Source organism: Branchiostoma floridae, chromosome 10 (assembly GCF_000003815.2).
Source record: "Branchiostoma floridae strain S238N-H82 chromosome 10, Bfl_VNyyK, whole genome shotgun sequence".
Taxonomy (NCBI): Eukaryota; Metazoa; Chordata; class Leptocardii; order Amphioxiformes; family Branchiostomatidae; genus Branchiostoma; species Branchiostoma floridae.
The window spans coordinates 8,176,194-8,202,579 of NC_049988.1; the positions used below are offsets into that span (position 1 = coordinate 8,176,194).

The 26,386-nt window shown below is 41.4% G+C and overlaps 2 protein-coding genes across 3 annotated transcripts in view; both read left to right on the forward strand.

Annotated features, from left to right (window-relative positions):
* The first annotated feature begins 3,070 nt into the window (after positions 1-3,070).
* On the forward strand, positions 3,071-21,164 carry LOC118424118 (peroxisomal carnitine O-octanoyltransferase-like). 2 transcript variants are annotated; one of them, XM_035832606.1, is made up of 16 exons: positions 3,071-3,667; positions 7,357-7,504; positions 10,700-10,824; positions 11,156-11,337; positions 12,165-12,295; positions 12,893-13,004; positions 13,485-13,578; positions 13,968-14,081; positions 14,480-14,581; positions 15,038-15,121; positions 15,516-15,623; positions 17,355-17,485; positions 18,039-18,241; positions 18,365-18,458; positions 18,987-19,106; positions 20,207-21,164. In XM_035832606.1, exons 1-16 carry the CDS (start codon positions 3,515-3,517, stop codon positions 20,319-20,321), a joined length of 2,016 nt encoding a protein of 671 aa, XP_035688499.1. In that variant the 5' UTR covers positions 3,071-3,514; the 3' UTR covers positions 20,322-21,164. The 2 variants fall into 2 exon arrangements, with proteins under 2 accessions (XP_035688499.1, XP_035688498.1); XM_035832605.1 differs by lacking the exon at positions 3,071-3,667 and adding an exon at positions 4,936-5,221.
* A 2,209-nt stretch (positions 21,165-23,373) lies between these two features.
* The window catches only part of LOC118424330 (peroxisomal carnitine O-octanoyltransferase-like), an 8,902-nt gene continuing 5,889 nt past the window's right edge, over positions 23,374-26,386 (forward strand). The window contains exons 1-4 of the mRNA XM_035832876.1: positions 23,374-23,472; positions 23,605-23,752; positions 25,073-25,197; positions 25,774-25,955. Coding sequence (XP_035688769.1) covers positions 23,374-23,472; positions 23,605-23,752; positions 25,073-25,197; positions 25,774-25,955 — 554 coding nt within the window. The remainder of the gene's footprint in view (positions 23,473-23,604; positions 23,753-25,072; positions 25,198-25,773; positions 25,956-26,386) is intronic.

Consider the following 26,386-nt stretch of genomic DNA (forward strand, 5'->3'; position numbering starts at 1 on the left):
TGTTGATAGACGAATACATCAAGGAACATAACTTGCATGATTCGATCAATTGTACTGTAAATATTTTGTTATAACGTGCGTTTCAATTGATAATATGTATGAAACTGTTTCCAATACTAAGATGTAAAAATGCCCCCCCATATTCTTTAAGCGATTCCGCAAACTGCAGCCAGAAACAGGTCAATGCACTTCTCGGAATTTTGGGTGTTGATTTTTGTCATCTGGGTTTGTGATTCTTTCCATCCCTTGATTTGGAAGTTGAGTCGGCCGGCAACCAGTCGAATGAGTTAGTGTTACCTTGATGAAGTTCAATGACCGACTGTTGACTGCGATTCAGTTTCCAGAGCGTGACCCTGACCAGCGATGGGTATCATCCTCTGCCTAGGAGAGCTCCAGGTACGGGGCCGGCTTAATCAACAGCAAATGGCGGCCAGACAGTCCGTTTAAAGGTGCTCGGTGAAGAATTATTTGCGGAAAAAGGGGAAAATATTCTAGATGGCTAAGTCTTCATGTTTCATGTCATTTGACATTTGTAGCAACGTTTGAAGACATTTTCATCATTTATTTGCCACATTTATACACATTGCAAAAATAACTCACATAACACAGTCCGTTTAAAGGTGCTCGATGAAGAATTGTTTGCGAAACAAAAGGGAAAATATTCTGGATGGCTAAGTTTTCTTGTCAATGACATTTGTAGCAACGTATGAAGACATTTTTATCAGCGTTTCATATTTCCAACATCCATACACAGCGCAAAAACACTCACACCAAGGTCCTCTCATTCATGGGTGGTAGCGATTGGATGTACGCACACCAGTTGGGTGTAAAGTGTCTTACTCTGAAAATTGTTATGACATGCCACAGGGTTAACGTTGTGTGAACTTTAAGTGGCGTCGCGTAGCGTAACGGTAGGGTTTTGGCTCAAAGCCACAATGTCCTGGGTTTGAGTCCCGTGATATGTTCCGACATTGTGCCCTTGGGAAAGGGACTTCACTCAGGTGAAAATGAGCACCTTGCTTCGGCTAGGAATTGAACGTCCCGGGTATATGACTTTAAACAGAGGTCCCGTGTTTTAGGAGACCTACACTTCGAGCAAGTAAAAGAACCCATCAAATATATCGAATAGAGCACAGGTAATTCAAGGTGTAAATGAATGCATCAAATAACTTGGCGTGTTACGCCATAACTTAGTTTACCGGGTATGCAACGTTAACTCAAATAAACTTGGCCAGAAAAGTGATTTCTACTTGTCTTATCAGCTATGATTTTACTACCTGAAATTTGTACAGTTGCAAATGTCATTCGAGAGTAGAATCGTTTGGCAATACGAATGTTCTGCTTGTTATTTCTCATGATGCGTACGAAGGTTCAATGACCCCGTACCCGGGCGTTGTTCTGTGGGCATATGTAAATCCATGGCGACCTCCAGGCTAACTGCACACAGCTGAAAATTTGGCAACACTTGGCGAAGTCCTGTTTTTGTTTTGCCAGATTAATGTAGAGGTTGTCAAAGAGATGCTCATCCTTCTGACTCTTAACGTCATAAACTTGGCTTTCCATGTGTCACAAGCTGTTTAACGTTCTGAATTTGGCATATCTATGCCATGTACTCTTTAGTCTTAAGTATCTTCGGCCTTGTTTAGGGAGGGCGAGTGTTCTGATAAAACAAGTTCGAATATCAATCATTTTCTTTACGACACTTCATTCAGAAAAACACAAATAATGTTGCAGATAAACAAAGAAAAAACAATAAAATATTGTCGTTGATTTTGTTCAACGACGCTTATCCTTTTGACACTTAACGTTCTGAACTTGGCATAAGTAAGTATCTTCGGCCTTGTTTGGGGAGGACGAGTGTTCTGATAAAACACATTCAAACATCAATCATTTTCTTTACGGCACTTTATTCAGAAAAACACAAATAATAGTACTGATAAACAAAGCAAAAACGGGAAAATATTGTTCTCGTTTGTTCAGCGAATATGCACACATTGTAGACTCAGAATTGATATCTCAAGTATTTTTCTAGTGCCTTCTCTAGTCACAACTTCAGAGGGAAACAGTTTAGGAGTGTACTCAAGGCCAGGGAAGGCTTTATATCAGTATGTACTTATCTCTGTCTTGTTTCCTAAAGTAGAAGCACATGTACCGCTACTGTAGCCACGTGAACTACATACATAAAACTTCGGCGTGTCTAGTCTATCTACGGAGTCGGGATCCACGGATTGCGTTGTCCATTTATTGCGCTTCAACTTATTGTCGCCAGATGGGGATGTTGTACTTCCTCGAAACTCGCAATGGTCGAACATCAGAATGATATGCTGGTCATAGGATCTTTAAAATACTATAGTAATAGTTACAGCATTTTTCTTCACAATGGACATCTTCAATATCCTAAATATTACAAACTTAGAGAAGATCTACTCTTACGGTACCAGACATAGTAGGAGCAGAATGTATTAAACGGGTAGCCGTGTCCCACCGCTATGAAATATTGATGGCTTAACGCCTCCTGGAGTAAAACCATGTCTGATTCGTATTCAATACCATAATATGGTGGCCTCCGAGGCCCACTGAAGAGTTTATCGAAGCACCGATCTACAAGCATCAATAGTATACATACTATACATGTACATGGCAACATATTCTATTGATGAATTGATTGTAGAGCAAAAATATGTGACAATATATGACCACAGCATTTTAAGTAATATGCGATTCTTCTAATCTTATGTATTTCGCCGACTTCCCGACAATATATTTCACTGCACTATAAGCATTTTCATCTAAAACGATACTTAGCCCATGTTGATTACATGGATGACATCCGAAAAAAAATATTACATCAAAACGGATACTAATGTCATAACATAACATGCCAAAGTAAATTACAGAGTCAAAAAAAGACCAAAAGTGAAGAAAAAAATGCATTGTTCGGTATACCAAACCGACATACTCTGTGTGTTCAGTCATTTCTTCAGTCATTTGGTCAACCTTCCTGACCACTAAGTACTTTATTACTAGAAGCCACCTTTTTGAGGCCAATATTTTATTCGCATGCTCGCATCAGTTTTGGGGTTCCACAAGATGTCTTCCACATAATAAAATCAACATGGTCTTTACGGCTTATATGTTAAAATCTGTGTCGTAAACTATTATTATTATTATATTCCTATAATAAGAATTCTTGTAACTGTATATTTCTGAGCTAGATTTTACATATGTATAAAGTACACTGTACAGTGTCTAAAATGTGCAATTCAGCATTTTTTACTGTGTAGAAGTAGCTGCGATGTATTTTAACGTTCACCGACTGAACCAATAAACCAAACTATTTTACTATTACGTTACTATTTCAAAATCTCGAATCCACCGCCGACCCTAACACACCCTCAGACGTGTACTCTGCCGTCTGCTGCGACGCATTATGCAGTGCGAGCAAACCCCAGCTGCACGCTTGTCACAGTTGACCAGACACCCTCTGGCGTTCCTGTAACACAGGAGTACAACAATGGCCGTGTGGTCTATCGCCTACACAATACTACAGTGGGTGAAAGCCGTGCTGTTCTGTGTTGGTTCCTGGCTGGGTATCGCCGGGGTTGTACGACACATGCAATATGGCCTGCTGTTCGCCACGAGCAAGGAGGAGATAGAGAGACTACAGGTGAATATTCTCACATTACCTACTCTCCAAGCAGAGGTTCGGCGCCGGCTGTTTTTGACGTGTTTTAAGGCGTTTTTATCATGCTTTCTATTTTTACAGTTTTCTCTATGTTTGGCCGCGAGGCATAAAGAAAACGTTACAAAATAGAAACCCAGATAACAACGCCAAGAAACACGTCAAAAAACAGCCGGAGTCGAACCTCTGCTTGGAGAGTAAGCATACCCGGTGTCACGTGCAAGATGGGCCCACCTGGGTTTCTGCTCGTTCTTATATTATAGAGGCCGTTTTTCACGTGAATTGTTACATCTTATGCTTATCCTTTATATGAAGGGGTTTGTTTTTATCGCTTTTAAAGTGGAGTTTCCATGATTTTGATCGACATACAACCAAACAAGAATCATGCATATCACAAGATACCGCACCGAACACCCGAAAGGGAATTTCCCCTTTTAGCCCCCTTCAAAGTTACTGAGTTCGGGTCATAGAGTCTTTATTATTTTTAATGGCACTGTCTATTAAATGCAAAAGTAACGTTAGATTTTTCGCTTATGAAAGGTACATTTTTCCACATTTTGCCTGCACTGCAATAATATAGATGGAAAAGGATTTGAATTGATTTTTATATGCGAGAATTGATGACATGATGAGCGCAAAACGTGACCTACAAGGATCCTCACGAGGGATTGACTCTTTACAACGTCGCTAGCGGAAATCAATAAATCGGTCACAAAAACGTCTGCACTTCTGAATACGTTAAACCGTAATGGCGTCAGAAAAATGTATCTCGAGTGTGGCTTAACCTATCAATGCAGTTAATCTTTGCTTTTAAACGCTTACTGACTTAGTTACTGTGGACGGCATAGTGGATGGATGAACTTGGGATTAAATGGTTATCTTTCAGATTTAGGGGAAAGATGCTTTTGGCTATTTGTTTAAAAGGGTTAATACCGTAACCGGGAAAGTGTTAGGAAGGTGTGTCCACGGACTTCCAATAGCTATTGTGTCAAGTAAGGTATATGCTCTTTCTTCAAACCAATCAATCGGAGATATCAAAGCTTGGGGGAATACTCAATATGCCGTAATAGCTAATATGAAATCGATAGATCCTATTTTACAGAACTAGAGACAAGTAGAGTAGTGCATCTTACGGTGTGTGAAATAATTTTTTTTTAATACAAGCAAACAGTTTTCATCATGTACAAACTACACAATATTATCATATACTAGTATCATAACCAGAACAAAAAAGCCCCGGCCCCTCGAATTAGAATAGACTGATCCGTTTTCTGAGGTCAATCGCAAATCAGCTGTGACTTTGATAATCTTACACTCGCGCCTATCTTAGTTAGAGAAATGACCTCAATTGGGAGTTGTCTATAGATTAGAGACACGCCGTTGAACATGTCTCTGACGAAGGTTTGCCATGCAATCAGAGACTGTGTGTGGTCTTGGTTAGAATTTCTCGCCTCTTGTGTCGGGGCCACAGAGACAGCCAGGCTGCTTCAGCTAACACGACTGTTTGCTTCCAACGACGAAGAATTGCAACCATCACAGGTCAGTTAGCAATAGCATAGACAAAGGTGGGGTTAGAATATGCTGCCCGGCAAGTACACATCACGTTTGTGCAGTTGCATGAGGTCTTTCTGGCTATCTAAAATATGTAAAACAAGGATAGAAACATTGGAATAGGATGTTTGTTTATTTTTTGGCCGTGCCCCCTCCCCTCATATATAATCCCCATTGCTCCCCTCCCCCTCCGTTTTGTCCTGTGCCGAATAATGTCGTGCTGCAGGTAATATTACTGTTCGAAAGGGGGCGTGGTTAACAGATTTGCCAGGAGGTACACATGTAATCACTATATATTATAATGTGTGAACTCACACTGTATATTCTGCATATTCTCAATAATCTCTTAGATGTGATACAAAGTCTAAATGGTACTAACCCTGTTTTGCATGTTTTAACTTTAGTTTATCTTAAAGGGACATAATGTAAAATCAAAGTCACTGTTTTCGGTCATTTCTCTACATCATGAGTTGAGTCTACCTCATTACACTGCACAGCAATATTTACAACGTATGACTACGACTTTGTTGAGCCGTGAGGATGTCTTGAAATATGTGCACTTCCCTCCGCCACTTGAGTTGTCCGCCATTTTATTCAACTCGCCAGCGAGCCAAAGTGCGCTTTAGAACGCGTTCGGTGGTTCACTCGAATCATTACTGAAGATTGTTGAAAGTCCCCGCTAAGCTCCAAAGATCTGCGACCGCAACGGTCGATTCGGAAATCTACGGTCGGCTTACTTCCGGTAGGCTACCCGGAAGTAAGTGAATTTGGTCGCGGTTTACTTTGACGTCGTTACTAAGCACTAGAAATGTGATAAAATGACGCAGATAAGTTAGAAATAAGTTGCAAATGTCAATCTGAATGGAGATTTTCAAGTTCAAAACATTTGAAATTTTGGCGCCATATTTGTACATTATGTCCCTTTAATTAGTTACACAGTCAGGGCTTAACCAATCTAACATGTGCAAGTTAGTAAATAAAGACATTGTTTTATCTGATTGGAAGAAGATACAGTAAAGATAGGGTATAGGAATATTGTTCATTCAATTTATCATGCATGGGTGCAACAGTCACAGTACAAATTTGTTTTATTTAATATGCATATTTGTTGCTTCACCACCAACTGTGTAGCAACTATCAAAGCAATTTTTAATAGATCAAAACAATTACTGTAAATGCAGAAACTTTCGTGGTGGTTTGATGTTCGTGGTTTTCGCGGTGGCCGCTTCACTGCGAACTTAAAAACACTGTGAACATTTTTCCATGGCAATGGTTCATGGTGCTGCCGCGAACTTAGAACCACCACAAAAAGTCCTTTTTCCCGCTACCGCGAAATTAAATCCCCGTGAACTTAAATGTATTTACAGTAGATCACATGCTGAAATACCTTTAGTTCTGTTGAGCCCTCTCCAATGACATTGATACCACCTATGCCTCCAGGGAAATAGTAGGCATTACAAGCATGATGTGGGCTAAGGGTTAAAACAATGTGTAACGTTAACTTGTCTCAAACACCTCACACAGACATATCATTCAAGAGGAGTATATGGTGTCATAACGCCTGGTCATTTGCTGAAACCACCGAATAAATCTGCTGAGTGAGCAAAGTGAACAAGGTGAATTTATGAGATGGCTATAGCAATTGATCGGGCGTTATGACAGCATATGTTCTATTCTATGTGAGCTGTATGCATGGTCATTCCTCCCTGCTGGTTGTTCCTCTGATTGGTCAATGTTCTCCCTGGTTCTGTCCTAGGTTCTGTGAAAACTCCTTGTCTGGTGGTATTGGTGCCTGGCCATTTAACCTTTCAATTTGACACCTAGAAGTTCCCTAGGCTTATGACAATTCCATGTGTTACGGTGTCATAACCATGATAAAATGAGACCCTCTGGTCAACATCAACTGGCTATAAGATGATACACTTTCAAGAATAAGCTGGGATGCCTTAAGTCATGGCCTCATGCCTACTAATCTCCAAGCAGATGCAAGGAGGATGGTCAAAGTCCCAGCCACAAACACAGTGGTCAGGAAACTGGGTTGTGTCCAACATGTACAAACTGTCAATCAATTAATTGATTAATTACTTTGTTTTCATTGAAGTGTATCTGTGGTTTCTTTGTAGCTGAAGTGGATACCAAGAGGTCTACAAGAATGGTTAAAGAAGAAAGCGATCCAAGTGTTTGGAGAGAGAACCTGGAAGTACCAGGACTCCCTCCCACCTTTACCTGTACCTCCTCTCAAGAACACACTGGACAAGTATCTAGAGTCAGGTAACGTTATACATTAAACCCAAATCTGTACGAACGAGCGAACGAATGTCACATGTCCACTACTAAAGAGACTGGTCGATATTTAGCGGGGGGGGAGGGCCGGTCGTCAGAGGGGGGAGGGCCTAGGAAAAAAAATTTGAGCCGTGGGGAGGGCCTAGGTAAAAAACTTTGAGCCGGGGGGAGGGCCTAGGAAAAATTTTTTATCGGACTGCCAGCAAAATTTGTCCCTCAAAATGCCGGAAATTGGCGTTTCAGAGGGTCAAGATTTCAAAATTTCCCCAGGCCTCCACAAGCTTGAGACGCCTCGCACCCGAGGTTCGGCGCCCGATATGGTAAAAAGAAAAAGGCCGGTGGCTCGCCGCTCCACATGTTGAAAATTCGCTCAGTAATATTTCACTGCCGCGCCTTTGACTCTATCTCTGTTTAACACCGCAACAATGTTGTAAAAATATTGATGTTACAGTGTTCACTTACCGTTTTAACGCTTGTATTAAGCGGTGGGAGGGTGGGCGGAGAACATATCAGTCAATTTTTTTTTCCTTTCTTACGAAGCTGGCGCGGCAAAGGCAGGAAGCCGATAAAGTTACCAAAATGCGACGTAAAATATAACGTTAACGTTACTTCCGGTTTGCAATGCATTCAGTCACGGTGACAAAATTTAGCGTACTTGCATATCTAGTCAACATCTGCGCACCAACACATGCCGGTATTTTCCTCATATTTTACCGCAAAAATGACGTGAAAATGCGTATTTTTTTTTCATAATTTGGAACGCTCTGGAAGATGACTTGCGACAAAGTGCCGTCTGTGAAACGGCCGGTGAGACTTGCGAATTCAGCTTTCCGCGTTTCATGTCGCTTTCTCTCGCTGTACATCGTCAGCAAACTTGTGTGTTTGGAGATCAAAATCTTTGTCGACAATGTTTAATTTGCTTAGAATGAAAAAAGGCGACTGTCACAGGGCTTGGCGCATCGTGAGCGCTTGGAATATTTTGCTTGGCGCAACGTGATTTTAAACCCATATTATAAAATCTTACACAACGTCCTTGTTGTAACCTGTACAGCTAGCAGCGAGTGCTCGACTTGGGAACTATCATAATTATCAAAAGCACGCAGTACAAGACGTGTGCAAGCCGATTCCCACGTAGGACATGCTGTTGTACGTGTCGTTACCATGGCAACAGCCTTGGCTGCAGTCTTTAGATGTACCGATTGGACAGGGCGTGCCACTTTGTGCGTAAAATCGAATTAACTTGCGACCAATCACAGCCCGCAGCGGCGCCAAAAAGGCGGTAAACGTCAATCAAGAAGAAGCGCGAGCTATGGGAATAACCCGGGAAACTGCAATGTTTGGGACTGGACAACATACACAAGTCTCGCCAAGGCGTCGAATTGTCAAGTAGAAGTGGATGACGCGGAAACTATTGCTTCTACTACAAGTGTTGAGGGACAAGGAGAAGGGGCAGCGGTGGAGTCAGGGCTGGCAAAGATCGCGAGGAAACGATGTCGGAGCCGCGGTGGACGGCTCGAGCCTCTCAAATCAAAGAAAAATGGCGCAAGAGGCGGCAGTGTCTTTGTCACGTCGGAGACGAGTGGTGTGTGACGTCTGTTTACAGTTTGCACCAGGAGGAAAACATCCTTAAACGATTCCTTTGTCGATAGTTTTAAAACTATGAAAATCGGAAGCTTGACAGTTCATGAGTCCTGCACAGCTACTGAGAAAAGAATCTGAACTAACGTGTCAAAAAAATAAATGAATTCCCGTCAAAATGCCTTAAATCGTACAGGTTCCGGGTGATTCCGATCGGAGTTTGCAGGCATTGCAAATTAGAATCGTGAATAAAAGTGAATGTTACCGAAGAAATAGTATCATAATTCTTTGTCATGCTTGTTCATGTGCCAGTACACCTAGAACACCAGTACAAATGGCCTTTTGATTTAGAACTTTTCTTACGCGCTAACATGTTGCTGCAACATCGAGCGGGCGTGCCACTTTGTAAATATTTTTTCAAATCATCGCAATATCCCTACTATGTGCAGGCCCATTCCGTCATTTTTGACCGACAAAATGGATGTACAAAAAAAGCGTGGCATTTTTAAAAGATCTCCCGAGTAGAAGTCTGCGTTCTAACGCCCCGGGAGAGGTAGAGACTGAAGGCGACCGGTCGACCCCGGCCCGCCGTGGGAAAATCGTCCTTACGCTTCGGCGCCCCCCTCCCCACTACAGTTTTGGTTAGTCGCATCGTGCTGACGTTTTTGTTGGCATTTTCCCCCGAGTCACAGTCAGTTATTGCAACCACAGAACCAACAAGTCCCAAAGGTATGTATATTATTTGAAAATAGTCTCCGACAAGCTGCTCCGGGGCGGGGCGCACGCCGCGAGCGGCGCAAATCTACTAGCTGAAATCCAGGTACAAAATACTTTTGCAGTGTTGTTTGGACTAGTAGAGTGGCATCATTTATGAATACAAGGAGCTTTTTGATGAATATCAAAAGAATAAAGTAGCCTCCATGAAGAATATATTTATGGGCTCCGAGCCATTCAATTTCCCTTTTTTCCTAGGAGTAAGAGATCTGCTTCGCGACTAAAAACGGAAAACCAGTATCAGTATGGCTCATGGTATGGCGTAAAGGATGTTTCCAAGCGGGAGCGCGGTGATTTATTTGCGTCTTGAATATTTTTCAAATTTGATAGGAGGGGGGAGGGCCTAGGAAAAATATTTTGACTTGGGGGGAGGGCCTAGGAAAAAAATTTTGACCGGTGGGGAGGGCCTAGGAAAAATTTTTTGACCCGACCCTCTGACGACCGGCCCTCCCCCCCCGCTAAATATCGACCAGTCCCTAAAGAACCAAGTTTTTGGTGGTTCCTTTTATACTTTTTCACACTGATCTGTCTGTAGTGACTGCCTGTCCACTTAGACAAGATGGTGTTGTGAATGATACTTTTACATTTGCTGTCATCAGTTCAGACAAATTTACAGAAGTACAGAATGAATGAATTAATGTTGAAATGCTTAATGGTGAAAAGTAGAAAGGTCACTTGGAAGACCCCATATTTGATATCTGTCATTGGGCCATATTTAGACAGTCATGATTGTCCACCTTCAGGATTGAAATATGACATTTAATGATAGAGATGACGTACGTTGCCTAAGCATGATAGAATCTGATGCTGAACATTTCTTTCTGCCTGCAGTCAAACCTTTCGTTACGGCGGAGGAATACAAGCAGACAGAGGCGGTGGTGAGGGAGTTTGAAGAAGGTGTTGGCCAATCGCTGCATCAGCAATTACTGGAGAGAGCAAAAGTTCACAGGAATTGGGTAGGTTATGTGTGGTATTTAGTGTCTCTTAGTCTTAACATTTTAGACTCACTCAGTTAACTTTAATTTCTTTTGCCCCGGAAGGAACAAGACATTATTTGAGAAGCTATAGTTGTAAATACGATGATATTTTTGTACAGGTACAGGTACAGGTACGGTACATTGTACCTGTACCCACCCGTCCTAATTTACATATCTGTGTATGACTGTGTGTATGACTATTGTATAATGGTAAATAGCTTTCTTGCTTTTATGATGTAGACAATGCACGCTGCACACTTAAAAGTTTTGTATTCTGAAAAATAATAGATGTAATTTTTTTATCCCGCAGCTAGAAGACTGGTGGTTGGATGTGGTGTATCTGAGGTCTCGCCTCCCGTTACCGTTAAACTCCAACATCTCCGGGTCCATCCCCACGTTTGAGCACATCTGGCCGCCCCAGGAGGGGAGCATCATGGACAGGGTTCCCGCACACCTGTGGCAAGGCCTGCAAATGTGGAAGCTACTCAGGAAGTAAGAGTTCAGGGTAGGGGTGGGTACCGGTACAGAAAATGGTCGAATTGAGACCATGTTTGACTCTATCCACTTTGCTCTTAAACCAGTATTTCATTGAACCAGTAAGCCATTGAGACCATGTTTTATATGGAAATTTGGTAGAAATAACAACTAACTGTAATCTACTTTGCTCTTGCTATTTCATTGAACCAATAAGCCCCCAAACATGTGAGCCTGTTGATATAATCTGTTCATTTTCTAATCGGTCCAAAATCCAGTCCACTGATTTTTATCATGTCTATTTTTTTGGGACTGGTCCAACATTAGACAAAAAGGTTTTGTACCAGTACACCGTACCTGTATCCACCCCTAGTTCAGGGTCATATATCTGTGTGTGCGTCCTTTGGAGGGGACGTTAGGATAAACTGGTGTATGATAGAGCCTTGGACGTCAAACCTCTGCATGAAAAAAGAACCTAAAACATTTATAAAAAAAAAGCTGAGGGGACCCGCTGTCATTGGCAACATGCAAGAAGTGGCTCGCTGCATTGCACTCTTAGCTCTAGTAAAGTGAAACAATTAGGTTCATTTTGAAAACAGCCACCTTTAACTTTGTCCTTTAGTAACGTGGATATAATACAACATCCATGTTTGTATAATACAACATCCATGTACTTTGCAAGTTTTGCTAATTTGGCAAAAATGCTGGACAAAGACTCAACAATGATGAAGAAAATTCATTCAACACAGATTCATTAAGAACAATTTACCTAATATTTCACTATCACTTGAAGGAAATATCAAAAAGTTATGATATAAAGACCTTGACTATTTTTTCTATCCCAGGGAGCAGATACCTGTGGACAAGGCTGTAAGAACAGGCCAGCCGTTTTGTATGAACCAGTTTCGCAAAATGGTTTCAACTCACCGGATCCCTGGTGTGGCTATGGACAAGCTTGTTAGCCATTTTAGGACAGGTACTGTACATGTGCTGCTTAGTGCTGAAGATATGTGAGAGAGAGTATGGCAGTAATACACACACACCACTACCAGTGGAGCCCCCTGATGTAGTACTAGTAGTTATCTGTATCCGTTCATCTTATATAGCCGGTATGACCGCCCTTCTGCGTAACACTACAGCTTTGTAGGCATGCGGTGTCGCAGCAGCTGGTTATATTACACTGAACAAACTAACCTTTGCAAACTAACTGCATCTGCCTGCAAATGTTCTTTAAAACAATCCAGCGAAGGTGCCCCTTACTACTGTGCTTGGTCATAACAAATTCAACTTAGTTTTGGGAAAAAACAAATTTTTGAACACATCAATCCTAGATTGGTAACTCTGGTGCTTGAAGGCATGACTATTCCTTGTTCATTTTTAAGCTGGCATTAGATACTTATCAGTGACAGTACTGTATGTCCAAGCTTAGTTCACAGCTACATGTGTGGCCCAATTAATGCTTAATAGAAAGGGACCACCTCAAAACTACACCACTTAAACCTTGTAATGTGATTATCATTTTTATATTTGAATTATTATCATATAAAACTATATTTTTTGTTTCCTTTTTTAGAAGCTGAAGGCGCAGCACCCACCCACATTACTGTGCTTTGCAAAGGACGCGTGTTTAAGCTAGAGGTCATCGACCGAGAGGGCGAACCCTTGACCCCACCCGAACTGAAAAGGTATACCTTAGTGCTGTAGAATCATACCTTAATCAAGGAGGTTAATAAACTTGCTTTAATGAATCATTCAATGAATGATGTTTTGTGGTTAGTAGTATTCTTTTATTCATTGATGATCTTTAATAGAATCAAAATTATAATATATATTGATTTTAAAACATGATATATCAACTCTTCCATGTGCATGTGACAACAGTAGTAAACCAATCATTAGTTATACATGTGATAGAACTTACTAATAGGTTATGTACTATTAGGGGTAAAGCAATATGTCCATGGCTCAAAACACTGAATACAATGTCCTTCTTTATGTTTGGTATACCAAAATATCTCTGTTTCTTTTTTTCACTTCAAGGCTTCTAGATGTCATGACCAAACAGTGTTAAAGCTAGAGTTTTTTTTACCTTTAAGGTACTGCATGCACATTCAAGTAGTCGCAGATGTTGTCTATCAGGTTATTGTTTTGTTCTTATCTTCCAGACAACTGGACAGTGTAAAAGAACAATGTGAGAATGCTCCGGAGGGACCTCACATCTCCACACTAACAGCAGAAGACAGGACGAAATGGGCAAAGGTATGGTGGTGTGTGTGTGTGTGTGTGGGGGGGGGGTGATGGGGGGGTTTCAAAATACAGTCAAACCTGTACAGTTGACCACCTCTATAGAAGGACGATATTTCCAATATGATCTCTTTTTGGTGGTCCCTTACTGGATATTTTTTTCCCATTGACACAGGCATTAAAAATCCTGTCTATAGCTATGACCAACTGTCCACATAGACTTTAGAATGATCTTATGTACAGCTGAACGGATGAGCTGAATTGGACTGAACTGTACAGCTTAAATGTATAGCGTTAATTCATACTGTATTACATGTGGAATTTTGGATGTAAGTCAGTCAACAAAACATCAGTCAGTCAATGCTGAAAAAATTGTTGCAAATCTCATCTTTATTTCCTTCCAGGTGAGAGATAAGCTGATGGCGATGGATGCTGTCAACGCTGACCACCTGTCAATCATTGAACAAAGTATCGTCATCCTGGCATTTGACGATGCCACCCCAAAGAACCATGGCGAGGTAAGCTGTTGTTGTGCCTTTATTTGACCTTGAAAAGGTCATATTCATCATATTCATAATCTCCATCTTTAAGAACGTCTAACATTCCAAACAATTTCTTATCAAAGACAAGTGCTACATCTGCATATTTCTTTAGAAGAGAACTTTTGAAAATCACTCCTTCTATCCAGATTCTGACAAAGATCTAAGTAATTTTTTGTGCAAATTTGCATTTGTTGTAATGATGAACAATGCTAGAATGCTGCATGTTGCTTTGGAGGTTACTTCAACTTGACATTGTTTATAATCATTCTTTTGTCGCATGTGTTCTTGTTAGCCTGTTAGGCCTAGCTCTTGCTGTTAATGATGTTGAAAGGTATTCCACTGTAACTTGGAACTATTTGCATTGTCTTCTGCAGAACTTCTATGAGACATTGGCGGGCAATGCCCAGAACCGCTGGTTCGACCATATCAGTACCATAGTGGCTTTCAAGAGTGGACTACTCTGCGCAAACTACGAGGTAATGTTTTTAAAAAATTTTTTTCCAACATTTAGATAGTAGAGTATTTAACCTCCTTGGTAGAGTGGACTCATTTCTCAGCTAACCAATATCTATTGCACTCCAATCATCCATCATTAAAACATCTGTAGCCGCAGAATTCCAGTTTAGAACTTTTATTCCCCCTGCCTTTTCGAACATTTAGATTGGACCTTTTGGACAGTATAGAACATGCAGCACTGACCAAAACAAATGTAAAGGGGCAAGTTTGAAAGGTCAAACAAAAGAGTTTTGGGGATCTTCTACATCTTATTTAAGCTGAAATTGCAGCAAAGATTGGTTTGACTTAGGTCGCTACATCAAGGTCATTAGGTACAATAAGCTCTTGCTGTTTGTTGAAATTATGTTAAGTGATATCCTGATATGCATGCACAGTTGCAACAATGAAAAACTTTTGTACATCATTTTTCCTTGCAGCATTCCCCAGCCGATGCCATGGTTCATGTATACGCTGGTTACTTCATCAACTCCCAGCTGCAGCGCATGGGACCATTCTGGAAGGTGCAAAACATGTACTAAGATCTTAAGGCTTAAGCCTCGAGCATCAAGCCTCTGCATGGGAAAGAACCCAACACACTTGTCGAGAGGATTAGGGGTGACCCAGTGTGCTTGGGTATAGTTTATAAAAGCAGCCCATGGCAACATTGCACTATAAGCATTACACGTGTTGTCTCAAGTATTACGTTTTTAGTTCACTGAAGAATATTAATATGTAATGTGGTAACATCTTGGGTTGTTGTTTTATGCAGACTCTGAGACTAGTCATTTTGCATAAGATGAACCCATATTTCTTATCATTATGGCTATGAATATGATATATAGCAGCAAAGAGAATCAAAATGATTAAAATTTAGGGCTTGTCCAATGAACTTAGCCAGACCACTTTTTATTACAGGGAAGCGTACCTGATCGGCTAGTCCCTCAGCCTGAAGAACTCGTTTTCACCATTGATGATGAGATACGTGATGCAGTAGTACAGGCTAAAAAAACATTCCTGAAACAGGTAATTATAGTATATACAGTTTAGAGGAAGGCCCTCAAGTACTATGGTACAGGATAGTACTGGGTAGGGAAGGCCTTACAGCACTAAGGCTGGGAAGGGTACAGGATAGTTCTGGGTGGGGAAGGCCTTTCAGCACTAAGGCTGGGGAGAGTACAGGATAGTACTGGGTAGGGAAGGCCTTTCAGCACTAAGGCTGGGGAGGGTACAGGATAGTACTGGGTAGGGAAGGCCTTTCAGCACTAAGGCTGGGGAGGGTACAGGATAGTACTGGGTAGGGAAGGCCTTTCAGCACTAAGGCTGGGGAAGGTACAGGATAGTACTGGGTAGGGAAGGCCTTTCAGCACCAAGGATGGGGAGGGTACAGGATACTACTGGGTAGGGAAGGCCTTTCAGCACTAAGGCTTGGGAGGGTACAGGATAGTACTGGGTAGGGAAGGCCTTTCAGCACTAAGGCTGGGGAGGGTACAGGATAGTACTGGGTAGGGAAGGCATTTCAGCACTAAGGTTGGGGAGGGTACAGGATAGTACTGGAAGGCATTTCACCACTAAGGCTGGGGAGGGTACAGGATAGTATTGGGTGGGGAAGGCCTTTCAGCACTAGGGCTGGGGAGGGTACAGGATAGTACTGGGTAGGGAAGGCCTTTCAGCACTAAGGATGGGAAGGGTACAGGATAGTTCTGGGTGGGGAAGGCCTTTCAGCACTAAGGCTGGGGAGGGTACAGGATAGTACTGGGTAGGGAAGGCCTTTCAGCACTAAGGCTGGGGAGGGTACAGGATAGTACTGGGTAGGGAAGGCCTTTCAGCACCAAGGATGGGGAGGGTACAGGATACTACTGGGTAGGGAAGGCATTTCAGCGCTAAGGCTGGGGAGGGTACAGGATAGTTCTGGGTAGGGAAGGCCTTTCAGCGCTAAGGCTGGGGCGGGTTCAGGATAGTTCTGGGTAGGGAAGGCATTTCAGCGCTAAGGTTGGGGAGGGTTCAGGATAGTTCTGGAAGGCATTTCAGCACTAAGGCTGGGGAGGGTACAGGATAGTATTGGGTGGGGAAGGCCTTTCAGCACTAAGGCTGGGGAGGGTACAGGATAGTACTGGGTAGGGAAGGCATTTCAGCACTAAGGCTAGGGAGGGTACAGGATAGTACTGGGTAGGGAAAGCATTTCAGCACTAAGGTTGGGGAGGGTACAGGATAGTACTGGTTAGAGAAGGCCTTTGAGCACTAAGGCTGGGGAGGGTACAGGATAGTATTGGGTGGGGAAGGCCTTTCAGCACTAAGGCTGGGGAGGGTACAGGATAGTACTGGGTAGGGAAGGCATTTCAGCACTAAGGTTGGGGAGGGTACAGGATAGTACTGGGTTGGGAGGGCCTATCAGCACTAAGGCTGGGGAGGGTACAGGATAGTACTTGTTAGGGAAGGCCTTTCAGCACTAAGGATGGGGAGGGTACAGGATAGTACTGGTTAGAGAAGGCCTTTCAGCACTAAGGTAGGGGAGGGTACAGGATAGTTCTGTATGGGGAAGGGCATTTATTCCTAAGGCTGGGAAGGATACAGGGTAGTACGTGTTGAGGAAGGCCTTTCAGCAGTAGTGCAGGGTAAAAGAAGGTTTTTCAGTACCAAGGACAGGGAAGGCACAATAGACAATTGAAGGCTGCTGTACTGTTGTATAATGTATTATTTTAAGAGAAAAGAGTGTATTTGACTGTAGAATACTTATCCATGCACTGTTTGAAACAGGCATCGGATTTTGAAGTCATCTGCCCCAGCTTTACCGACTATGGGAAGAAGTTCATCCGTAGTTTCAAGCTCCACCCGGACTCCTACATGCAGACTGCACTACAGCTGGCCTACTTCAGGCTGCATGGAAAGTATGTAAAATTGTCTTTTGCTCCATGAAATCGTATAACAATTCTGAAATCAAAGCACAGTTCCTAGCATGGTTACAATCACCTATGACAATCTTTGACAATTTAGTCATGTCTGTCAATATCCATGTACGTATATAACGCTAGTTCACCTTTATCCGTGGGGTGACCTTTATCCGTTGCCTTTAAAAACAGCACATTTAGGAGTATTAAGTCTGCTTACAGTGTTTTCAAATTTGCAATATTTTCAAAATGTTCCGATTTTAAACCACCGTCAGTCTACTCTATATCCCTAAAAACGTTTTTTGTACAAACTACGAATATAGGTTACCCTCGGATAAAGGTGAACCAGCATTATATATAGATAATAACTTTATCCTTGCCATCAATTCTTAAGTATTGTATGGAGTAAATCTATGTCACCTGCACTTCAGTGAAATGTAGCAGTATTTTTTGCCCTCTGTGCATGAAGTATGGTTCATTGGTATACCACTAAGACACACAAGATGGCAGAAACTTGATGAAAAATGATTTAGTCTCTTTGTCCTTACGTCAGACCAGCTTCGACGTACGAGACAGCAACCCTGCGGCAGTACTACCACGGCCGGACCGAGACTGTCCGGTCCTGCACCATGGAGGTGGTCAACTGGTGTAAGGCCATGGTGGACAACTCAGTGCCGACTGAAGAGAAGAAAGAACTTATGATGGCTGCATTTAAGAAACATATACAACTGATGGAGGAGGCAAAATGCATGCTGGGTAATTCAAAAGCAGCTCTGCATTGCCTTGTAAATCAATGTGGGTTAGCTCTGTCTGTTGATGTAATGATTCAAACTCTGTATCTACATGTATTTGATATATGTTTACTACTTGTCCATTTAGGGTTTGATCGTCACCTATTTGGGCTACAAGTCCTGGCCATGGGCGCAGGGATTCCACTGCCTTCTATATTTGCTGATCCAGCTTACACAAAAAGGTACCGAGCTTTGTAGTGTTCACAAACTTTAGCACCTTTATAAGTGCTCATCTGATTTTTACTTAGCTCTTCTGCAATATCTGCCAAAATAGTTTTTTTTTTAAATCTTTTAATGTTACATAGCTATTTGCGACCCCCAAAATGTGAATATATAACTGAGAACATTGCTGAATTCTGTTTACCTTCACAGAAATGAAACATATTGTTTTTACTCCGTTTCTTTTTCTTTTCCATAAAGATACATGTAAGGTCAATGGTTTGGACCAAACAACTGTCACCATGGTTACTGGAGGCCTGTGGTGTCTGATTACACTATGTAACAAGTGGCAGGATAGAGCAGAGGGGGCTGGTCATCATTATGTATTATGAACGTGTTTAAGTAAAAATAAACAGAGCAGTAGTTAGGTTAGACGATGTGAAGGTTAACTTAATGTATTTGTTTGCAAAGGATACCTTTCTGTAGTGTTTTTTGTTCTGTTAAACGGTTTTTGATTGATTTTTTTTCTTGCCTATAAATGATTGATACAGTGGAGGTGGAGGAAACTTTGTCCTGTCCACCAGCCTTGGGGGGTACACACCCTGTCCTGGGGCGGCTGCTCCCATGGTGCACCACGGCCACGGAATCTTCTACAGCATCGAACTAGACAGGTTTGTCATCTTTTTACATGCATCATGTAACGTTAGTTCACCTTTATCTGGGGGGTAACCTATATCCGTTGTGCTGCTAAACAGGGTACCCAGGGATATCAAGTCAATGGATGGTAGTTTCAAATTGTGATATTTTCAAAATATTGCAGTTTGAAGCCACCATCTGTCGACTTGATACCCCTAAATACATTGTTCTTAAAAAGAACGGATAAAGGTTACCCTACAAATAAAGGTGAACTAGCGTTAACACTTGAATTCACATATGGGAATTTGTATGTGTATCATTTGTACTCATTATACATGTATCAATGATAGCTAAACATTTCCTAGCTTTGATGTCATGTGAGGTGAGAGTTTGTGTGCTTATAAGGTTACAGTTTTGCTAAGACCAGCTATGTTTTTTTCATAACCTGGCTGTCAATACTAGACAGTCTTAAGGTCTCATTGATGAGTTTCTTCTTTCCATAGACTCGTGGTTTTCATGGGCGCGTTCATAATGCAGCTACGTAAAATGTTAGCAGATTTTTCATTCTATGTTGAGCACATTTACCCTATATTGTTGGAAAAAATTGCCAACGTCAACTATACATAGGAACTTTATTTATAGCAATTACAAACTACGATTAGTCAATCCCCACAAAAGGCACTTTTTCGCTGCTAGTGTACAACCGCACCACTCAGACCCCACGACTGTGTACCTCTGACCTAGCGCGCGGCTGCAAAAATTTACCTGCTAATTTCTTCAGTTACAAACAAGCTTTCACCAATCTAACTTTTGAGATCAGCTCCGCTGGCTAAAAGGGAATTTCTCACCGCTAAAATCACGCGTCCATCCAGCCGTTTATTTTTTGGCTCGGATCTATTTTAGGGTACCCACTCGGAGTAATACATCAATGAGACCTTATGTGACAGGAGCTCAGGCATAAACTAACAAGGGTAGCTTTTAAAATGTGTTCTTCTTACTAGCTATACTGTAATATCGATGAGGGAAGAAATCGAGCTTGTTCTATTGTCGTTTTTGTTACTTGAAGATTCCATAGCTAATTTACCCAACTTTTGAGTTCTCTAACCAAAGTTTTTGCATTTTTCGTTATTTGTAGGATAACCTACAGTGTGAGTGCCTGGAAGAGTTGTAAGGAGACCAGTGCTGAGGAGATGTCGGCTAGTATACAACAGTCACTCAGGGACATGCGCCAACTCCTCATGATGTCATAATACAACCATCGCTGAAAATACACCAGTTTAGTTTTACTGTTTTGTTACAGTTCGTTGCTGCTATTGCTGTTATTCAACATTCCTATATTAACATTTTAGTATTGTTGTTATTTCAAATTATAAGCACAGCTGACCAGAATTATTTTAAGTCATATATAGTTGATTATGTCTTATGGTGCTTAATATTTCAGGGGTTAGTTAAGGCATTTGATTTAATGTGTTATTTATTTTCTTCCTATTTTTCAAACATCTGTGGTATCTCTGTTATATTTTTGTCTTGAATTTCAATGTATACATATCGACTAATGGAAAAGTAATGGTTAGAGGGAGAGGGTACATATCAGGGCTCTAGGCATCTCCCGTCATTACTACGTCAATTTTATCACATATTTTGGAAAAAATTCAAGACCATTCTATCTACCTTTGCAGTCCCAAATCAGTGGGAAAGATCTAGAAATATTAAAATTTGAACAAGCATTTTAATTTTATAAAACCACTGGCAATGCATTACTTTTTGATCCACCCTCATATCAAAACATACCCAGATACTGGCTTAGAAATTGAACCACAGTGAAAATTACTACCAAATGACAGAAAAAAGGGTTTTTAGGATTTTTGCATAAATGAGAATTGGGATGCAAAAATTGAGCTGGTTAGAGCCCTAGTACATACACAAATTCCGGGGCAATGTATTCTTGTCATCCTAGATAACCTTGATTGTATTTAGGCAAGTAGACAAAAGTACTCAGACATTTATTACAAATGAAAACGAAAATTAAGGAAGATTGTATGTATGCAAGAAGGATACCCCAATACTAGTAAAAACCTTATCATATCATAGCAATAAAGAGCACGCCACCGGAACGTACTGCGCCTGCGCAAAAAGTATAGACATGCTAATCTCCCGGTTTACAAAAGGTCCATATTTAAGAAAGTGTGTGCGTATATAAGGTTAAAACTCTGTGTACGTTTTACATGAAGCCATGTCTCTAACATATACTGTGCAACAAGCGGGATTTCAATGCAACGTTAAAAAAAAAAAAAACAGTGTTCGCGCAGGCGCAGTGCGTTCTACTGACGTGTTGCAATAAAGGGACTCAAACTAAAACATTACTGATAAGATGAAGGATGCATGGGTAATACTGGATAACTATTAAAGGAATATAAAGATGATGATGATCATTAGAAGTCGCAAGAAGAACATCATTGAATAGTTATACGTCAGACTCATACTTGCAACCAAGCAGACATGGGATGGTATGGTTAATGTTTACCATCTAGTGATGTATTGTCTTCAGTGCCTCTGGTATGCTAGGGTCTGGAGCACAGCTCAATCTGATACTGCCTTTACTGATGTGATACTTAGATATATTGAAATGATGGTGCGAAGATGTAACATACACATAGCTACATGTACACAACTCGACAGGGAGGTTTTGTTTAGCTGGTCAAGATCAAAATCATTCCTGCACCTCTTGGTGTATGGGGCAGTGCCCATCTCCATTTGTTTACCCCATGGGCCACACAGCTGTACAAGCACTACAGCAGGAGTCTAGTCCCACAACAGAATTTGTCTGCACACATCTGAATTCATACATGTGTACATGTCATGTAATGCCCAGCAGGAAGTAATAAAAACACCCAAAAATGTGCAGTTTTAATGCGTTACAGTTTTTTTGGGTAATTAAACATTGACATCCTTGGCTTTACAGCATATGTGTGTGTGTGTGTGTGTGTTTTCACACACACAACAAAGTTTCCTCATGTACAGACCCAAGACGCTCCTCAGCACTGTCTTGGTATCCCTCTTGTCCATACCTCAACATTCACAAGGAATCATTGGAAATGGCCATGAATATCGGTGAATGCAAGAAATAAGTAAAGCTACTGTTTTACTTCAGACAAACACCAGACAACGCCTACTCTAAATCACCACCTGATGAGTGAATTTGTTTAATCATTTAAGCATCATACCGTGCTCTGCAAGCAAACCTTTTGATGACCTCTCTTATCTGCAGAGTGTCTCTGATTCTTCTGCTGAGCTGACCTGATTATGTTTCCCCCGATAGGAAAAACATGTTGTTTTTGCCAGTGTGTTCTTCTTTCTTCATCTGTTAGAAACCACTCAGAGCTTAAAACTGCGTCAGCACACTACTAGTAGCTACAGGTTTGCAATACAACTACAGGTTTGCAATAGAAAAAGAAACTCCATGTATTTTTTTCTTCTTCCTTTTTTTTTAATGCTCGCACATGATACTTAAAGGGTGGGGCTAATGGTGTGGTATAATTATGTTAATGACCTGGTCTCAAAACCAAGTAGATGTAGGGTGGCTCTTTTTTTTACTCCGGATCCAGCACAATGCTAAAGTGCAAGTCTAATGGTATAGTATTTAGTATTGTGTGTAACTAGACAAAGGGCTACAGGGAAACACTCTGTATTTTCGTGAAAATATTGCCTTTTTGGTTGCTAACAGCTTCTGAGCAGCATGTCATTGATATGTTTTTGTTTCATCGTGGGATAAATAGGTTCGTTATTTGTTCATTGGGTGAAGCCTAAATCAACGAGGATACTTAACAGTTCCGCCAATATGCTTTTTGCTTCCTTCTTTATCCATATTCTTTATCATTTCATTTCATTTCGATACTACATGTGCGTTCCAGTTTAAGGCAAGTTACGAGAACACTTAGATTAATGGGACAGAAATATGTGAGGAGACTAAAACGGGGGGTGACTACTAGTATTACCTTTGGCACAATGAGTTGAGTAAACATCTCTCCAATGATCCAATCGCTATCAGAGTCCTAAACCTACCTGTTCACTCGCCTACGTGTCCTATTTGACCTTTGTACAAGGGATGACCTGTAAAGATGACCATTTGCATAACGCGTTATTTGCCATCTGCGTAACTTGTCCTCTATAACAAGTTGATCAACAAAAGAACCATTTTCAGCTGTTGTCCCCGCTATTAAACAGTACTAGAGCCTAGTACTAGAGCCCCCATGTCGCATCGTACCGTCCAGGACTACACCCTCTATAGCCAGCTGCTGGATTATGTCGCCTCCCGCACGTACGGGGCTTACCGAAGCCGTCAGGAAACTTCAGCTAGCGCGGCAGTTTGCGGCCAGCGACGACGAACTGAAGCAACTACAAGTAAGTGAAGTGTTATAGTTGGCTAGATGAACAGACGTGTGATTTCCAGTTATCTGATGATTATCCTTCGTTAGAGATAAGCAATTATTGTTAGGACATATGAGAGATTTTATGTGTTCTGTGGTCTCTTAGCTGAAGTGGATACCTGGAGGTCTACAAGAATGGTTACAGAAGAAAGCGATTCAAGTGTTTAGAGAGCGAACCTGGAAGTACCAGGACTCCCTCCCACCTTTACCTGTACCTCCTCTCAAGAACACACTGGACAAGTATCTAGAGTCAGGTATGGTTGTCAGTCTGGTATTGGGATAGACGCAAACAAACAAAAAGACGCAAAATAGACGCAAACGAAAAACTGCTTATGGCTGATCTACAAACTACACTGAGTAACAATACCTTTCGTCTTGTTATTAATGATAATTATTTGCGTTTGAGGAGCTAACTTCGTTACCGTGACGAATTAGCAAATAATTGAGTTTCTGCAGTAACGCAGGTGTATCACAGTTTGTGGGATCACGCACACCGGGCGTGATTCACAGGTGTATGGTAGTACTTATAGTGCTACGGGAGTAATCTGTTCATTCGACGCTTGTCACGACACCCAGGAAGCAACAAGGGTTTTCCTACTTCTTCGCATCCAGAAGGAGGCACGGGCGGGCCACTGCCTTTGGCGAAAGTGACTGATACTTGGTGTTTTGTATTTAACAGTCCAATATAATCACTTCTTTGAACTATGTTTTGTGTGTTTCAGGACATGGAGTGATTCTTTTCAGAAAGAAACCCCAGAGAAGATTGGTTGTTTGCGCTAAGGCTCTGGTGCACGTCCCCCATTTTTTTGGCCTTCGTACTTTCGGGAGGTTTTTTTAGGGGTTGCGTGGCTGGCAAACAACGTATGCAGCTATTTATGCTGTGCTTTACGGTTTGGCTTACTCGATTACGAAAAATCGTGATGTTTGGTATATGTTTGGAATTGGATTGATGATCGTGTTTGGAATTTGATGTTTCGGTGTTCTATTGCATTTTCGAACTGCCGTTCTCGATACGATTGTACCTTTGGCAAATAAAAGTCTTCCTGCGGTGTCCACGCACTCGCGCCCATCCTAACACTTGTGTTGGTGTTTCTCTGTGTGTGTGAAGAGTATGAATGCATCGTGAGGGAGTACTGTGTAGGGGTGATGCAGAAACCAGTTTTACATCGTACTTAGTGCATGCCTGCTGATTCACGACCCATTATCATAACAACAAAGACTACTGAAGCACGAGGGAGGAGAGATTTGCCAGTGAACCAAATATCATATATACATGCAGTTACTTTTTTCTTGTAAATTCTACGTACGTTATTGTTTGCTGACATAGTTATGTCCACTTTGTCTCTTCGCCACTGCTATATTTAATCCAGTGTCTAGGTTTTTAAACAAAATGTGATTATGTATGTTTGTGAATTGTAACAACTCTTAGAATTTTATGGATTGTAATTCGTTGGCACATTTCATGTGGGAATTATACTGTCATTTGTCATGCTAAGGACCAATAAAGCTGAATCATCTGAATCATTAGGAGTAACTAATGATAATTATGCTAGTATTGTCTTTGTTAAATCCAGTCAAACCTTTCGTTACGGCGGAGGAATACAAGCAGGCAGAGGCGGTGGTGAGGGAGTTTGAAGGAGGGGTCGGCCAATCACTGCATCAGCAATTACTGGAGAGGGCAAAGGTTAAAAGGAACTGGGTATGAAACATACCGAATGTTACGTGTTGTATGAAATATGGGCCGTACGCTAAGTATAAACATGATCATGTATCAAGTACCAACTGGGTGAATACCATTGTTATTGATATAGGAGATGATAGTCACATGGTGGACGGATTTTGATTTTGCGATGGGTACTATCCCCTTTCCATTATGTAGATATTATCACATCCAAATATAGTGTCTACAGGTACAATTGCAAGTGGCATGGCCCTCAAACTAGAGAAAAGAAGATTGTATTCTCTTAGCATTATATGATACTTTGTATTATTAGAAACCATATCAAGCGTGTTTGAAACCTTTTTTTCTATATCCTTAACATCGACTATCATAATTCCACCAGGTGCCATAATACCGCCACCTCAAAAAACGTTAGTATAGAGGTCTTTCCAAGATTGTCTTGAACACCGAATGGTAAATATCCTAAATGTAATACAATTCAGATATTTAGGTGTTGAAGACAATCTTGAGAAGGCCTCTATAACAACGATTTTTGAGGTGGCGGTATTATGGCAACTGCAGGTGGAATTATGCGACTGTATGTTATATCCTCAGCTTGAAGATTGGTTTTTGGACACGACGTACCTTCAGTCACGGCACTCCCTGCCCCTGACATCCAACGTCGCCGGGTTCACACCCATTACGGACCACATGTGGTCTGCCATAGGGGTGGAACCGGCAGACAGAATCACGCTTATTCTCTCCGCATCTCTCCATCTGTGGAAACTCCTCAGGAAGTAAGAGAATGCATGTCTGGATGAACCTGTAGAAAATGAAGTTTTACTGAGTCAATGTGTGTCATTCTGTCTATACAGACTATGAATAGGCTGAATGACACACATGTCAATAGAATCTATTCAATAGAATTCTAATAGAAGCTTGCATAAAACTCGTAAATAAAGTTTATTTGCCTTCGTCTAAACGCAATTACTATCATGATTATTCATTCTTATTCAGATCACTGTGTGCTCTATAAACGTATTTAATATCGATATCTATGTCTTATTCTATGTAATATTCAACGAATCCTTAAGCTAAGGGCACAACCCGCCGCCACAAAACGTGGACAATCGTTTGGGATCCGTAAGTGGTGAGTACCGCCTCCGTACGAAATCGAACGCAATCCAACGGATTTGGGGAGCACACAGACACGCCGTACCACTTAAGG